Source organism: Psammomys obesus, unplaced genomic scaffold (assembly GCF_907164565.1).
Source record: "Psammomys obesus unplaced genomic scaffold, mPsaObe1.curated_primary_1811, whole genome shotgun sequence".
Classification (NCBI taxonomy): domain Eukaryota; kingdom Metazoa; phylum Chordata; class Mammalia; order Rodentia; family Muridae; genus Psammomys; species Psammomys obesus.
Window position 1 is genome coordinate 5,409,228 of NW_026595981.1, and position 17,106 is coordinate 5,426,333.

Here is a 17,106-nt window from a genome sequence, read left to right on the forward strand (position 1 = left end):
GCCGGCGAGGGGCGGGCGGAGGGCGGGCCGAGGCGGAGCGCGGCCGGCCGGGCTGGGGGAGGCTGCGCGGGCCGGGGCGCTGGTCGCGTCGGTCGTCCGGGAGGCGCGGGGCGCGCGCGGCTTCCCCGATGTGTCACCAGCACGTGGGAGCCGGGTCGCGCCGAGGGGAGCCCCGCCACTTTCGAGGGGCCCCGCGGCCGCGCACGCGTCCCCTCCGGCGCGGCGGTCCCCAAGCCCCTGGAGCAGGTCTGGAGAGGCCGCGGACCGGGCTGCGGGGATGGCGGGGCACGCGACTCGGGCTGCGGCCGCGGTGCGGGAGGAGGCGGCGTGGGTCGCCGGGGCCCGGGCCCGCGTCGCCGGGCTGGGCACAGGTAACCGGGCGGCGCACGGCTGGGCCTCGCGGGCGCGGCGTGCGGGCGCTGGGAAGTTTCTGGGCGCGCAGCCCCTGCCCTCGGGTGGAGGCGAAGCCGGGGGGCGGCCGGGGGCGCACACCTCCGCGTCCCCCGGCACCGTCCTTGGTGCCCCGTGCGCTCGCGCCGTGGGACCCCTTCGAGGCTTGGCTTCGGAGGCCGCGCGTTTCGAGGCTGGGAGGGGGCAGGTGGCTTCTCGGCGAAACTGTGTCCCCAAAGCCTCCGCGGTGCCGAGAGCGGGCGGCGGCGGGACTCAGCCCCCGGCAGCCCGTCGGGGGCACGCGGCGGCCCGAACTGCAGGACGGACGGGAGCTGAGAGCTGGGTCTTTGCGGGCAAGATGAGGGTGTCAGTTCAACTGGCCTGCAAAGTCCCAGTCCTCGGTGCCCAGGACCGGCATTTTCTCCACGCTCCTCGGCGCCCGAGGCCGGCCCCTTCGCGGTCCTCGTGCGCTCCGCCTGGGCCTGGAGGGAGCCCGAGCCGTTTAGGGGGGAATGTCCGTGCTTCAGTAGAGAAATCTCCACGCACTTGAAAGTGTGAGTCGGCATCTTCCAGAAGAGATCTGGGTCCTCGCTTGGGTGACCTGGGGTCGGAGGAGAAATGGCTTTTTTTTTTTTTTTTTTTTTTTTCTGGACCGGCCTGCCTTGCAGTGTGGCGCCAACCTTGAGCTTGGGGGTGGGGAAGATAGAGCCTGATTTCTGGACTTGCTCCTGGGTAGGCGGGCTGGGTGCGGAGCCCCTGCCTCTCCACTCTCGGTCTTAAACAGTCTGTGGGTACATCTCTAGCTAGAGTCTGCTCCTTTTCATATGTAACCCAATACTGACCCCCATCAAGTTTTATACTGAAAAAAAGCCCCTTTTCTCTTAAGCTCTATTACTCTTAAAACTTTATCTCCACCTACCCCACACACACACGCAAATTCCACACAAAGCCTTGAAATCTCGGGTCCCTGAACGTGGCCCCTTATGTTGCATTGTGTGGCTGTCTCGGCAGCCTTGGAAAAATATTTAGGAGCGTGCACTTAGGAGACTTGAACTCTGTGTATGAAGGGCAACTTGGCCAAATAGGGCACTGCTGGCCCCTTCTTCCTGGCATTGGGAAGCGGCATGAGAGCGGTTTCTAGAAGCTTGGAGGCTGGAGAAGGAGAAACCAGGTTGGCCCACCCTTTAGGCTGTTGAACAAAGGTCATGTAAAAGGTACTTTTCCACAGGTGTTTTTTCCCATGCTTGTGGGCACCATGAGAGAGGTAGTCCCTGTACAAATCATACTCGGACTGCTGTCCCCCCCCCCCCCCCCCCGTAGCAGTGGGAACGGGAGAGGGAGCTAGGTGTGGAGAGAAGTCTCAGAGATGTGGGATTCGGCTGGTGAGCCCCAGCAAGATCATAGCCTGAGTTTTGTCCAAGAGAGCCTTGTCCCACAGGCTCTAGTTGGTGGAATGCACTATTGCCTGCAGGACGGAAGAGCTTCTTTAACCCTAGTGTGGATTTCCTAGCATCTTGACAGACTCTGTTTTGAGACAGAAATTGTTGAGGGAGCGGAACACTGGTGGGCACTTTAACTGGAGGCCTTGTTCCTAATGACGAAGAATGCTTTCTTTGGGGCTCAGGATCAGGCTGGAAAAACAAGTTATCCTGTTAACCCAGCCCCCCAGCATAAGCATCAAAAAGCAAATGAAGTGACAATGTCCATAGTATTTTGTGGTCATGAACCATCCACAGACCCATAAGTGAGCTGGAGCCACGCGATGCAGAAAAGTTTGCCAAACCGGCTGCTTTGCGCCCGCCCCTGCAGGGGTCAAACTTTGAAATGTGGGACACAAGTCACTGGGAATCAGGAGCCCCCAGCATCCGGGGCCTCAGTACCTAGCCAGGTGGTAGAATTTTTTAATGATTTAGTCCTTCATTTCTTTGGGGGAAGTGAATGGTTTGATTTTTTTTTTTTTTTCCTCTGTGGGTTTTATTTGTTTGTTTTCTCCATGAGGAGGGGGAGATTGACTGAACTAGGCTTTAGGCTGGGCTAGCCTATCCTCCAGCAACTGATTTCTGCAAATACGTTTAGCAAAAGTAAGTGTTTTAGTTGAGGGCTTTGCAGCTTTGCTGTGTCTCCTGGCAGACACCTCCTTCCTGGTCCCAGCACCACACCCTATTCCATCCTTGGAAGATGGGTACCTCAAGGATTCTCAGGAGGAAGTGACTGGATGGTCAGGCTTGTTTGTGCTGGAGCCTTTTTCCGGAAGCAGCTAAGTGCAAGGTGGAAAGCTGATGGGAGGAGGATTTTAGCCAGACCTCCAGGGAGACCATGCTGGATTCAGGTACTGCTTGCTGGGAGGAGACTTTCGTTTCCTCAACTCTTAAGTAAATTGTAACCCTGTGAATAATTAACCTCGCCCTTCTAGATTTTTTTTTTTAAATAAAATCTCCACTTATTAAAGATTAAAGATCAAATTTTGCCCAGCGGGATAGGAATGATCGAAGAGAGCGCTGAGAGGAGCTAGCCCCCTGGTCTCTGCAGTCCAGTCCTGGCAGCTTTGAAAGCTTTGTTATTTGTTTTATGTACATAGGTGTTTTGTCCGAACAAATGTTTGTGTACCATATGCATGCCTGGTGCCCAAGAAGGCCGGGAGAGGTTGTGTCTGGAGTTAGAGAAGGCTGTGTGGTACTCACAACCGCCGAGCCACGTCTCCAGCCCTAGGCGGGATAATACTTAGAAACTACCCGGTCCCCGTGTTTTACTCTTGCCTTCCCTGCTGGCCTTTTGAGTGTCTCTCAGGGCTTTCTTCACAGCTGCCTCTTTGTACACAGTTGAGCTGTCTGAATTCTCCAGGATAGTGACACTACCCCTGACTGCACCCCCTTTATCTAGCAACTGCTTGGCCCTCCCTACTTCCTGGGGGTTGATTCCCCTCTCGGGGTGCTTGCCTGCCCTCTGGAAGGCTGGTAAATATTTGGCTAGCGTCAGGACTTCTGCACAAAAGCACAGGCGCTCCTAATCTGTGGTAAAGAGTTGCAGCAGGAGGCAGGGATCATGTGCCACCAGCGCACCAGGGCACATGGTGGGTTTGGGTGTATTGGGGCTCCAGTTCTGATCCCCCTGTAGGCAGGGTAGCCTTGGCTAGGTGACTGTATCCCAATTTCTCCTTTGTGAATCAAGGGTTATGATTCTTACCTTGGGGTGTCATGGTGAGGCTTAGATTTTAAAATGTGTGCAGTGGCTGGCACAACCTGGCAGCTCTCCCATGAGTGCCCCCCGACACACACACACACACACACTGGGAGGTTGGGCATGTTCAGGGTAGTGTGGCTTGTGTTTTGAATCTCCCTGTTTCTCTCTGTTGGTTGAGAAGGGTGCAGTGTGACTGAGAGCTTAGGCTCTTGAGCCTGGCAGGTTCTCATGTTGACTGTACCTTGCCCACATACATGGCCATGGGGAAGTTACATGGAGTACTCAGGGAAGCACACCAGGAACTGTGGCTTCTTGATCAAAAGCTGGGGGTGCTATCTGGGAGACCTTTCCTGCCTCAGGCTTGCTTCTTTGCATTTTGGAATAACTTAGCATATTCTGACTATTTATTGGTATGTATATGTGGGCATATCTTCTACTACGTGAACCCCAGATCATCACGCTGGGCAGCTGAGGGCTTCACTTCACTCTCAGCGGCTCTCTTTTTGCTTTTCAGTGGCCACTGGACCATCAGTGGGAAAGCGGGCCATTTGTGGAGAGCGGATGAGGGGAAGAGTGGGGGCTGAGATCCAGAGCCTCTCCCAGGCTCTCCCAGCTGACCCTGGTGGCAAGGCAGCCGATTCGCTGGCCTTCTTCTGGGTGTAGCTCCCAGGTGGGGAAGCCAGCAAGCCTGGGCTATGGCACAGGAGATGGGAGGTCTGAATCAGCCAGCACAGACCCTGCAGGAACCCGGCTTGTGGGTGTGGCCATTTGGTGTGTTCTGCAGAACAATCTGCCTGGACGGTTTAAACTCCTCCATCTCTGACCCCGGCACAATTCCAGAAAAGACACCCCAGTTTCTCTGGTGGCTCCTGGTTGGCTTACTCCCTGGCTCAGTGGCAAGTTCGGCATACGCCATGGGGGAGGGGGACGGGATCAGAATCTCATGAGCCTATACTTATGGCACAGCAGTGTTTTTATTTAGACATTATAAGGCACTAGAGCTTCAGTCTCTAGTTGCCCTAACTGGCCCCGGGCCTGAGGAGAATGGACAGGCAGATGACTTCTCACCCGATGTGGGTGTGCCCCGCCCCCGCCCCACCTCCCTTTTGGCATGATCTGCGCAACTGGGGAATTTGGAAATCAGTCTGAAGCCAGTCCCTCTGTGTTGGCTTGCCCAGGAGGACTGAGGAGATGAAGGTGCCCTGTGGAGCCAGCTGTCCTGTGATTTTGATTTCAGCACTGTCCCTCTGAGGCCTGAAAGTCCCTTCTCTGCCCAGCAGGAAACTGGACTGGATACACTGTACCCAGTTGTGGTCTCAGTGCTCCTGAGAGTCCTGGCTGGAGGTACAGGTGTAGGGAGAGGGCCCTGAGGGGGGGGTCTGCGTGTAGGAGAGAGTGGACAGTGTTGGAGGAATCTGGAGATGTGCAGCTGTCAAGTTTGGATCTAGGAAGCATCCGTGGTCCATGCTCATGCATCCTCTCGCTGGATCTCTATGTCCCGGGGTTGAAGGTTAAGCACTGGCTTCTCTTCCTAAGAGGCTAAAATCCCAGTCTCCCATCCACAGCAGCTCAGTGGGTAAAATCACTGCTAAGCATGTCTGACATCTGTGTTTTATTCCCCTGAACTCACAGTCGGAGGAGGAAACTGACTTGAACGTTGTCCCCTGACGCTCAGGTGTGTGCTGCTCCGAGGTCACACCTGCATTTTACACTCACTAATAATAAGAAATAATCTTTAAAAATAACCTTCCACCTTTCCCCCTTTTCCTCCTGTCCCTCAGAAAACAAAGGAAGGGCACGGTAGGTACCCGTTTGCTGGCAGAGTCTCGCTTTCCAGGAGGCTATCGGAACGGGCGCTTCTGCTGTGGACTGGTCTGGGGAGAAGGCACCACCTGACTAGATTTGGGAGCTTGGCCATCGTGGACACTGGCAGGAGGGGGCTGGTAATGCCTTCCAAAACGCAGGTTCCCGACTCCATCCAAACCTGCTCTGTGGGGCACTATGAAAAATGAACAGAAGTACCTTGGGAAGTGCCAGGCACAAGGTGGAGGCATGGATACTGTTCCCAGGTGATACCAGAGTTCAGGCTTGTGGGGCCGGGGAGCAAACTCTGGTGAGGTCAAGATAGGACAGCCTGAGGCTGGCAAGCCTGCTTGCCAACTTGAGATCAGTCGAGAAAACTCTGGAGGAACAGCCTTTGCCAGAGAGACCTACCTGAAACTAGCTTGGGAGGGGGTGGGTGCCAGCGGTGCCCACCGTCCCAGGGGAGTCCTGTGCTCACGACTGGAGCTGTTGGCAGGTCATTGTGGGGTGTGGGGGACAGGCTGGTGCCTGACCTCTCACTGCTGACTTGGCTGTTGTAGAGGCAGGGGGGCAGATTTATAGGAAGAAAATATGTCTCTGCTTTTGGGAGGTTTTGTGTTTGTTTGTTTGTTTGTTTGAGACAGGGTCTCACTGTGTAACTCTGGCTGGCCTGGAGCTTGCCCTTGCCCTTGGAAGTTGAGAGCCACAGATACTTGTAAGCAGGACTTAAGCCTAAGCAGAAAGTTAGAGTCCGGTGCCCTCTGTATCTGAGAGAAGCCTGCAGACCGCCAGCTCCCACCTGGTTGGAGTGGAGAGTGAGCCCTCCCTTCCCAGAGCTTGTGACACACCCACTCTCACACCCTCTCACTCTCCTCCGGGATCTGGTGACAGCAAGTGCTCATCTTTGACCAGGTCTGAGGAAATGCGCGCGCACACTCACGCTAACCTTGGCCAGATTTTAAGTGTTGAAACATCTGGTGAAAGATCCTGTTTCCACAATGGGTCTTTTCTCTGGAGATAGGCTTGGAGGGGCAGAACTAGAATGTTAGGAAAAGGGTCTTGGGATCGTAACTTTTGGATGTGAGGGGTGGGAGTGGAACAGGGGCCAGCCTCTGAAAATAGAAGTAGCCAGAAAACCAGGCTCTCCTCGCCAGCTCCCGAGTTGGGGAGGGGCTGCTGCCAACCTCCCCTGGCATTCTCCCTGTCCGTCCTCCTGGTGGATTTTGTTGTAATTAAGACAAGTTGTGACAAATATCCCATTGCTCTTTGGGCTGGAGACTTTGAGAGGCCTGCCTGGAAACCCAGCCTCATTCACTCGGAGCCATAATTAGGCAAGAGAACAGTTCATGGGCCTCTGATTCAATAAAGACTCTTTTATGATGTTGGTTTTTCCCAGAAAAATAATACCACTTTGCTCCATTTGTTGCATTTGATGTGTAATCATATTAGAGGCAGCCCAGGGGACTGAAGTTGCGTATGTGGAGTTTTTTCACCAAAGTCTGTTAGCGCCTTCAGAGAGAAACAGTGTCTCCAGCAGGAAAGAAAAAAAGTGACGCGGGACATTGTTGAATGTCTTTGAGGATTTTCTCTCTTGTCATTCAAAAGATGTTTTCTCCTTTCAGAGTGAGAGGTGACTTAGGAATAAAACCCAGAAAGTGAAACTAATGTCCCTGGCCCTGGGCACACCCACCCTGTCGCTCTGGGCTGTCTCGTGTTGCTTACCCTGGCCATGCATGTCAGCCTCATGTTGCCCCTACAGTGTCCATTATTTGCCTGATGGGTAACATGTGCGCTGCAGAGGGCTAGAGAAGGTGCCCTCGTCCTCTCTGTAATGCCCTCATGGGTCTTTACCGCCCTGCTGAGCGCAAAGCCCTGCTGTAGCAGGTGGCTGGGGCGGCTAGCCTTGACTAAATATAGCCCAGAGTTCCCCAGCTGACTGGCATTCATCAGGCAGGTGTGCCAGGCCCCTGCCGACATTAGCAGCACGTCTGTCCCAGGTACGTGGCTTTTGAAGGGCTTGCTCTCCTGTCCAGACCCCCACCTCCACCCCCTCCTGCCCTCGCCATCTCCTTTGCCATGTTGTCCCCAGAGCTTGTTCTCAGCGAGACCCAAAGTGTTTCCCAACCGGGGAGTAAAATGACTCCCACAGATCTGCCCAGCGCCAGGGTGAGGTGGAAATCACCAGTGGAATCAAGAACTTCTTTCCCAATTTGTGGGTTTAGAAATCTCAGGCGATGAGGAAATTGCTGGTAGTCGTTCGTAGGAGTCGTCTTAAGAAAGAGGGCATGACATTTCAGAATGCTGAAACTGGGTTGCGTTAAACAGAGAAAATTCATTTGATTCCAGGTCAGGTGGGAGGCCTCCCCACAAGTCTCTTCAGTGGTGGTGGCAAAGAGCTGTGGGGTGTCTGTGAATAACAGGGTGTATTAGAATAAATGCTCCTAGTGGGGGCTGACAGAATGGATCAACAGGTAAAGGTGCTCGCTGCTAAGCCTGAGGCCCTGAGTTCAAGCTCCAGGACCTACATGGAGGAAGGAGAGGGCTAACTCCCGCAAATTGTTCTTTGCCCTACAGGTGTACACGAGCACTAAATTTAAAAAACAAAACAAGACCAAAAAACAAACAAACAAAAGAACCCACTTCTTACTCTAAGACTATATTTGGAAATGTGTACCTTGGGCTTTCTGAATGTTTTATACTTTTGGAAGAAGTCCTGTTATATTTTATATTTTCATTATATTTTGTACCCCTCCCACCAAGGAATATAATTAGAACATCTGAAACCAGATTATCCAATTAGCACATTTTTTTTTTCTAATTAGCTTCTAGGAAGTTGTGATGAGATAAATCATTTTAGATTTCCAAATGGAACTTTGGCCACAGGGAGGATCTGAGAAAGTACACGAGGGAAAAACAAAAATGGGGTCTTTAAAGTTTCAGCTCCCATCCATCCCTGTGCTCCTGACAGTCATGCCTGCCCCTCGGACAGCCGCAGGGACCAGAGGACGGCTTATTTATTGCCCTTGTCCGCATGAACAAAGTAGGAGAACTAAGTGTCCACAGCTCCCCCTACTCCTAAGAATGTTGGCTGCAACTCTCTCCACTTTCAGCAATGTTAGTAGCTGGGTTCTTTGGAGGAAAAAGATGTCTCCTGTTCATTCAGCCAGTCGTTACTGAATGTTTTGTGTTTGCTTTCTTTTATCTCCATGCAGCGAAGGCCATCTGGCCAGGGTCAGTGCTGCCCAGCCAAGGCCGGGAACCTCAAGTCCAGACACAGTATCTGCACTTTGTAACCGCTGCTGCTGCTGCAGGCCCACACCCTATCTCCCAAATTCTGAACTCTAGGGAACTTTGAAAACCCCAAGTTGCAACTTTTGTAACTAAATCTTTGGGAAAACCTGAAGCAAACCGACTTGCTTCTCCCTGGGTATATGAATGTTCAGAGGTCTCATTGCAGAGGTATGAACTGCTTACGGTTGCTGTCCCTACTTGAGTGATGTAGAACGTGTAAGCATCATGGTCCGTTCTAAAACCTGGAACGTTTCCAGGCACATCTGGCCTGAAAGTTTGAGGTAAGAGATTGTAGCGTCCACTTAATTGAGGTGACAGCAGTGATGGGCTCAGAGCTGGGGCAGAGTCTGGCTTTCTAGGGTTCCTTTCTGGCTATCGTAGGAGCCAGCCAGCCTGCCGGCGAACTGCCCAAATAATCACACCTCTGCCAGTCTCGGTGGCTGGGCTGTGCCACACAACTCTCCCAGCTGCTTCAGCACAGGCCGTGAGAGCTAACTCAGCAGGCTTTGCTTACCCGTCTTCTGTATTTAGCCCACGGTGCCTGGTACATGTGAGCAACTGTGGCTCAGAAACAAGCAGAAACTTTTTTTTTTTTTTTTTTTTTTTACAGGTCCAAATTACAAATATTTTATGTTGTGAGGGCTGTGTCTTATGACTAAGAAAGTTTCTCAGTTATACAGTGGTTCAACTTATGATTTCGGAACCTTGCAAAATGCGTGGGAATATGCGTTTGTCTGACTCATCCAGCTTTGGGCATTGTATATGGTAATGTGGGTAGGGTCTGGACCGCTACGCTGCGTCACTTGGCTCAGCAACAAGCATCTATTACGTTCTGCCCTTAGAAGTTTCTTTTCTCTCTCTCTCTCTCTCTCTCTCTCTCTCTCTCTCTTTTTGGCCAGGTGTGTTGGCACATGCTTTTAATCCCAGCACTCAGGTGGCAGAGGCAGACAGATCTCTGAGTTCGAGGCCAGCCTGGTCTACAAAGCAAGTTCCAGGACAGCCAGGACCGTTTGTACAGTAAAAGGCTATCTCAAAAAACTAAGTTAAAAAAAAAGTATTTTTTAAAAGATTTTTTTCATATGTTTATGTGAACGGCGTATGTGCGTCATGTGTGTGCTTTGTGCCCACAGAAGCCAGAAGAGCATATTAGATCCGCTGGAGCTGCGCTTCTGTGTGGGTGCTGGGAACCAAACCTGGGTCCTCTGCCAGAGCATCAAGTATTCTTTTTTTTTTTTTTTTTTAATCTTTTATTTATTTTTTATTAATTACACTTTATTCATTTTGTAGCATCAAGTATTCTTAACCCTGAGCCATCTCTCCGGCCTTGCCCTTAGAATGTTGACCGTTTCCTGGCTAACAATTTGCCGCGTGCATCTCTCTCCTAATGCTGCCCAGTGGCCGTGAGTGGCAGCTTCCAGCCTGCCCGTGATCTCGAAAGAATGTCCTCTGCAGTGAGCTGTTGCTTAGCAAGGAGGTCCAGGTTAGGCGCAGCCCATGCGTTTCCTCTGATGGTATCATCAGCTTCTGATAGGTGATTGACATGATCCCATGGAAACTGAGGGCCCTCTCTAGTCTGTTCTGTTATTATGGCCTCATAACACCCATAGAAAACACATACCTAGCACGCTTTCTAAAAACAGATGGCTCACTGGGCGCGGAGGAACACTTCTGCACGAGTTTGGATCCCTAGGTAACCCACGTAAAGACCGGCCAGTATAGCACATCTCTCCCGAATGTGCCTTCCATGGTCTGGAAACGTGAGTGGAGGGACCACGCCGGTGTTGGGGGCAGATACGCTTTATCGATAGAGTACATCTAGGCCCAGCTCCAGCAGTGCTGAGGAGCACCTTGGTCTCCACCCTCTGGGGTTGAGCTGTGCCTTGTGTCAGCCATCAGCATAGACCAGACAGCGCCGCTGCTGGGGTTGCTGAGGAGGAGCCAGGGCCCTGAAAGTGAGTGTTCTTCCCAGAAGAATTTCTGGCACGGAGATTGGTTATCATAAAGCCAGCAGCTCTGATGAATAACTTTTAGATCTCCTGGCTTGTTCATCATAGGCCAGAAGGGCTAAAAAGGCTTTTGACTGCAGCCCGGGGTAAAATCCAGCAGAGCCTCTGTCCCCTACCCCACAGCCTGCTGGCCCGGACCTGACTTACTAAGGTGGTTGGAAGGAGGACCAAACCCTGCAGGCAGCTGGCCCCTGACCTGCAGCCCCAGTGGCTGCTCTCTGTAAGACATGTTCCCCTGGCGACTCGTGGGACCTGGCGCCTTCTCCCCGAGCCACTTTCCAGCCAGGGTGGGGCTGTTACATAGCTTTCCCTCTAAAGCACATTCCAAACAAGGGCTGATATCTAGTTGGCTTTTCTTTTCCTTCTATCATGGTTTTGTGGGTGACTGGCTATTTTCGGGATTCTGTTTGATGGGAACCTTCCCTCCCTCCAGCATCCTGGGAAGCCTTGGAGGATCATCAGCCCCAGAAGAAAGGCCTGGGCCAACTTGGTCAAGAGCGTGTGCCCAGCATGGTCCTGCCCAGAGTGAGGATGGGAAGGCTGGGTGGCCTGGGGTTTGGTAGTGGCAAAGCCAGGCCTGGAAGTATCACCTAGCATAGCAGGAGGTGTTCCATTGACCATTGCCAGGGGTCAGGCCCTGCCTCAGTTTTGAGTTCATGCACTGAAATGGTGAGGAGTCCCAAGAATTGCAAGGGAGACTCTTGCCCATGCAGACCCCAGGCCTCCCCATGAGGTAGCGATGAGAGCACTTCTGGGACCATTTGCAGATGGGGTGGACCGACAGGTGAGGCTCAGTGTTACATAGTGAGTTGAGGTAGTGGAGCAGAAAAATACGCTAGCCCAGGGAGGGGCTGCGGTCAAGAAAGGTCACCCGGAAAAGGTGAGCTAAGCCTTGAAGCACAGGGGAGGGAGGAAGGTGATGATGGCCAGTCTTGGAGAACCATATCAGGGAGGGTGCAGTTCTGAGCCCAAATCGTGTTTCGTTTTGTCTTGATTTTGGTCCTCCTGACAGCCTGTGAGATGCAAAGACCCCACCCAGTCTCACAAGCTCAGCCCCACACCTCCAGGAATGAAGTACCTTACTAGGCTTACGTAGCTAGTAGGAGAGGAGGTGGTATTGCCTGCCTCGTAGCAGACGCAGCAGGTTTGGGAACCACTTGGGTTTTGGTTTCCTGGTGGAGTGCTTGGCTGTGATCTTGGTCAGGGCAGGGAGCTCTGGGCAGGTGTAGGCAAGGCTGGAGCTGAGCTTGCTTCTCTCAGTATGGGCAGGGCAGGGAGCTGGAGTGGGGGGCACAGGAGGGCACCCCTGACCCCTGTCCCCAGGCCCCTTAGAGGGCACGAGTTCTCTCAGTCCTACGCAGCCCTTGGCCTGGTGTGGAGTGTACTTGGGAAACTGCCAATCACTGTCTGTTTTGGTTCTTTCTATCCTCACGTTGCCCTGCAAAGTAAGGTTTATTATTCCCGTTGACAGACATGAAAGACAGCCAGGCTGCAAGGTGATTTGCCGTCACGCGCCGAGAAAGTAGTGGCCTCAGTTCTCTCCTCTTCCTTGGGGATGTACTTTTTGCCATTGTGGGTCAGAGTGTTCTGAGAGGAAAGTGTCCATTGTGCTAGGAAGAGCCCATGGCCCCTAGGAACCTGTCTTAACTGGACGAGCCAAACTCCTGGTGGCCAGTGGGGTGGATTCCAGCCTTGCTGGAAACCTGGAACCCAGTGTCCTGTTGATGAAGTCCGTTCAGTGGAAGACCAGGTTGAGCGGAGTAGCGTCTGTTGGGGACTTCCAGGTTTCCAGCCTGGTGCCACTGCAAAATAACCCTCTGTTGTCAGGTGGCTCGCCCAGGCCTGAAATAGGAGAAATCATCCCATTAAAGAGAATCCTAAATAAGACCCCGATTCTGGAAGATCTTTTTAAAGTTTTATTTTGTGATGTGCACGGTGGGAGGGAGGGAGGGAGAGTGCTCATACGTGTGCATGCTTGCCGTAGCACGTGTGAGGAAGGCAGAGGCTGGTTTTCAGTAGCGCGTTCTCCTTCCACTGTGGGTTCTGGGCGTTGAATTCAGGTCACCAGGCTTTTGCTACAAGTGCTTTTACTTGTCGTGCCATCTTGTCATCTCACTGGCCCGGAAAGGTTTTCTGGTTTTGGTTTTGGTTTATTTTTTTTTTTTTCCATTTTCCTACAAGGAAAAAAATAGTTATTGGTCCTTCCTGCCTGATGCCCTCCATACCCTGCTGCTCTTTCAAAGCCCGCAATTCCCCGCTGGGTCCCTTTGATGGTTTAAACCTAAAAACATGTGGACCATTGCTACCGCCTGTCTTTGCCCACTGTTTTGACAGAAGGGCCTAGGGTTAGATCCACCTGCAGCTTCTCACTGTTCGTGAAAGGCAGGGCAGGGTGCAGCGGTGAAGCCAGTGGGCCAGACTGGCCTTCGGGTTCATTCAAGCAGCACCTCACTGCGGCAGGGCGCCCCTCCCTGCCCGTGTTGTGTCTCAGATCACAGCCACTGTGTTGCTCAGCGATGGACTTCGCTGGCAGGCCTGCTGGGTTCCATGACAGAGAAGTCATTTCAGTGCCTTTTTAGATAGGGTGTGTTCGAGTACGCGTGCCCTCGGAGTAGAGTTACAGGTGTTCGTGGGATATCTGACTTGTTACGTGGATGCTGGGCTCTGAACTCCAGCCTTCCTATTCCACAGCAAACGCTGTTAACCCCTGAGTCACTTCTCCAGCCCCTGGTTTGTGGGTCTGATTTTAGACAATGTCTCACGTAGCCCAGGTTGGCTTTCTGCTCGCCGTGTAGCCAAGGCTGACCTTAAACTCTTACTGCTCCTGCACCCATCTCCCAAGTGCTAGCATGACCGGCCTGTGCTGCCTTGCCTGACTTGGTTTCTCTGGAGGGTTGTTTTTTAACGGGAGCTGGCATGATGGGAAAAGTTTCTTCTACCCTCCTTGCAGGCTATGACAGGCCAGGGCAGAGCCCAACTGCCATCTCTCAGGGTCTCACACCTATATATTTTTCTTCCTCGGGACTGAGAGGGGAGGCAGTTCTGGCTCCAGGCTGGGCTGGCGTTCTTCTCACCTGAGTCAGGCCTAGTCTCACCAGGGCCCTGTTGTGAATAGGCTACAGGCCCCTCTTCCCGTCTTGAGCCATCTCAGACCTGAGACCTTCACTTGACCCCTGAGGTCCAGCTGCAGCAGGGCGGATCTGTGTCCCACTTGGGGGAACAAGTGAACTGTATTCCTTAGCTCAAGTCCATGCGTCTCTGGCAGAATGCACCAGCTGGGTTCTGGATTGATTGGCTGGCGGGCAGCGGGTCAGGGTTCGGTAAGGGACCAATGCTCTGCCTCTCCTCACCTGGGCCGACTGGATGATCCACCAGCTTCCTTGGAAGAGTGTTCAAGGACAGCAAGAAAAATGAGGGACTTTCAGGGGCAGCTGTGTTTTCTGACTCAGTCATAATGCCCCTAAAAATCCTTATTGTTCTTGCAGTGTGCTTCGGGCAGCTGCGGTGGCCACCAACCCAGCCCTTGCCGCCCCCTCCCCCCACCAGGCCCTTCTCGGATGGAAGAAACTTCCTGTTGTTAGGTTGCAAATGAGGAGGGGTGGGTGGGCGCAGGCTGGTTGTTGAAGGGGTTGATGCGGGTCGCACGTTGATTTGCAAATATGTTCACCACGTCTTTTGAGGGGAGGGTTGGGAAAGGGCTGGGGGACATGCCTGGGTCTCCCTGTCTCCTGGGAAGTGGATACCTGGATCCCAGAACTTGCTTATTCTCTATCCCCGTTACTTCAGAGAACACCACCTCCACGTTCAGCTGGTGCCTCCACCTTTCGGAGGCCCACCCCCATGTATTTTGACTGGGGGGGGGGGGCTCTGGGTGTGGATAGGGGGCTGCAAAGCAACGTATGTGCCTTTTAATCCATTCATTCATTTATTCTTTTTTTTTTAAACAGGGTCTCATGTAGCCAAGATTGGCCTTCATCTCCTGTTCCTCTGGCCTCTGCCTCCAAGCATAGAGACTGTAAACATGTGCTAGCTACCTACCACTCTGGGCCTTACAGCAGGAGCCATTTTGCAACATGCTCTTCTTTCCTACCATGACCACGACACAACGATGCCACCAAGTCTCAAAGCAACAGTCTTGTTTGCCAGTTAAGGCTGGGCTGGGGCCTTGCCCTTAGAGGGCCAGACAAGGAGATGAACGATCAGTAAGCATCACAGGGCCTGCTTGCTACAAGTCACCCAGGGTCTCAGGGACCTCACATCGGCAGGGGACGGTCGTCTTCAAGATGCCTTCGGGTCCCTGGGAGCCTGCCTGGAAGCTCTCATCATCTGACAAGATAGTCTCAGTGTTTGGAGTACACTCTCCTGCCAGCCTGCCCCAGGATGTGTGGATAGCTTTCAAGAGGCCAGGTTTGCTTGGGAGCTGCCTGCTGGCGCCTTGCTGGGTAAAGATGAAATGGATTTAGCCTTGCTGGTGAAAGTTGAGTGGGTCTCTTATGGATTGGACAAGGGGGACAGCGGTTCCGTCAGCTCCAGGCAGCTCTGCTGGCTTTTGCTAACTTCAGTCTCCGCCTTCCCGGAGACTCTTTGCCCCTGCCTACGCCTGCCTCAAACCTCCTTGTTCATTCCCATGGTCCTCATTCTTTACCAGAGCATTTGCAACAGGGCAGGGCTGGGGAGATGGCTTGATCAGTAAGGTGCTTGTCATGAGTTCCTTCCCGAACACATGGTGGCTCACCTGTGATCTCCAGGGGAGAGACAGTTCTGTGGGACTGGCTAGCCACCCAGTTTAGCTAAATCTAGGTTCAGTGAGAGACCCTGTCAAAGAATACGGTGTAGAGTGATTGAGGAAGGCACCTTGAGGCGCACCCCTGACTTCCACACACATGAATAGGAGCACAAACAGAGACATCAGGTGGGGTTGGTTTGTTGGTTTATTTGAGACCGGATCTCACTCTGTAGACCAAGCTGGCCTCCAACTCACAAGCGATCCACCTACCTTTGCTTCCCAAGTGCTGGGATTAAAGGTATGTGCTGCTATTCCTGGCCTAATACATTAGTTCTTAAAAAGCAAACATGACTTTTTTTCCCCAGCTAGGAAAGAATTGCTCTCAAATGCTGCTGAGCATGCGTCAGTGGGAAGAATGAAGCTCATAAACACCCGTGCCTGAATTTCTCTTGTGAGCCACGTGGTCATACTTTGCTTCTGGCCACACCCCATTAACAGAATGGGGATTTTTTTGGTGCACACATGGAGGTCAGAGGCGTGCCAGTAAAGGCAGGATCAAACTGCCTGCACTTGCTGAGCCATCTTGCTGGCACCTCTTAAAAACTTACTATTCTGTTAGTTGTTACTTTTATTCATCTTCATATGAGTTCCTGGGGGGATTGAATTTAGGTTTGTCAGGCTTGCAGGGTAAGCACCTTTACCCTCTGAGGGTAAAACCCAGGGAGGGTTTTGTTTTGTTTTGTTTTGTTTTGTTTTGTTTTTTAATGGAGCTAGGCCTCTAATCCAGTGAGCCACAGGGCGGTGCCTTCAGGAGCCTGTATACTGGATATCCTTCTTCCTTCCTTCCTTCCTTCCTTCCTTCCTTCCTTCCTTCCTTCCTTCCTTTCTTTCTCTTTCTTTCTTTCTTCCTTCCTTCCTTCTTTCTTTCCTTTCTTTCCTTTCTTTCTCTCTTTCTCTCTTCTCTCTCTCTTTCTTGGAGGGTATGGAGAGGCTGGGCCACTGCTGCCTTCCAGCCAGGAAGAGCTCAGAGATCTTGCTGGAGGGATGGAGTCCTCAGTGAGGATGTCCTTGGCTGACAGCTCTTTCGGCCTTTTTGACCCTGTGTCTGGGGTGTCTGCTGATATAAACTGGATTAGAGTTGAAGGCATCAAGAGGAGCCTGAGGTGGGTGTCTGAGCTTGTGATTGGCTTTTTCTTACATGTCTTTGTGTTCTGCTAAGCAGCCAGGAGAAACTATTGGGCTACATGCCCACAAGAGGCAACGGAAGAGGTTCTGCCTGCCCCTTGGATGATGGGACCATTTGCCTCTGGCAGGAAAAGGTGGTCCAGGGACTCACTGAGGACACCACAAGGAAATGACCGAGCTGGGATTCATATCTCCCGTTCTGACTCCCAAGAAATGACTGATATTTCTCTAATAGTAGTGGCATTCATTGTCAGTACATAAGAAATGAAGCATGTTTTTCTATGTGTATGTGTTTGCCTGTGTGTGTAGTATGTGCATGCCAGTGCCCACAGAGGACAGAAGAGATGGTCAGGTCCCCTGGAACTGGAGTTGTGGGTGGTTAATGTGGGTGCTGGAAACTGAACACAGGTCCTCCGGAAAAGCAGCTAATGCTTTAGCCACCAAGCCATCTCTCTAGACCCCTGGCATATTCTTTGATAGCCTCCGATGGCAAATGTACACTGGCCTGCATCCCCAGTCCGTCAC

The 17,106-nt window shown here is 52.5% G+C and overlaps 1 protein-coding gene across 1 annotated transcript; it reads right to left on the bottom strand.

Annotated features, from left to right (window-relative positions):
* Positions 1 to 133: 133 nt before the first annotated feature.
* On the bottom strand, positions 134 to 956 carry LOC129685988 (uncharacterized). Its single transcript, XM_055619560.1, has 2 exons — positions 772 to 956; positions 134 to 704 (listed from the first exon to the last, which is right to left on the bottom strand). Exons 1-2 carry the CDS (start codon positions 954 to 956, stop codon positions 134 to 136), a joined length of 756 nt encoding a protein of 251 aa, XP_055475535.1.
* Between the last annotated feature and the right edge of the window lie 16,150 nt (positions 957 to 17,106).

Excerpts from the sequence above, each read along its gene's own strand:
- LOC129685988 (XM_055619560.1), bottom strand. The coding sequence starts at position 956 with ATGCCGACTCACACTTTCAAGTGCGTGGAGATTTCTCTACTGAAGCAC. Across the intron at positions 705-771 it reads CGAGGACTGGGACTTTGCAG|TTCGGGCCGCCGCGTGCCCC; the intron begins GCCAGTTGAACT and ends TCCGTCCTGCAG.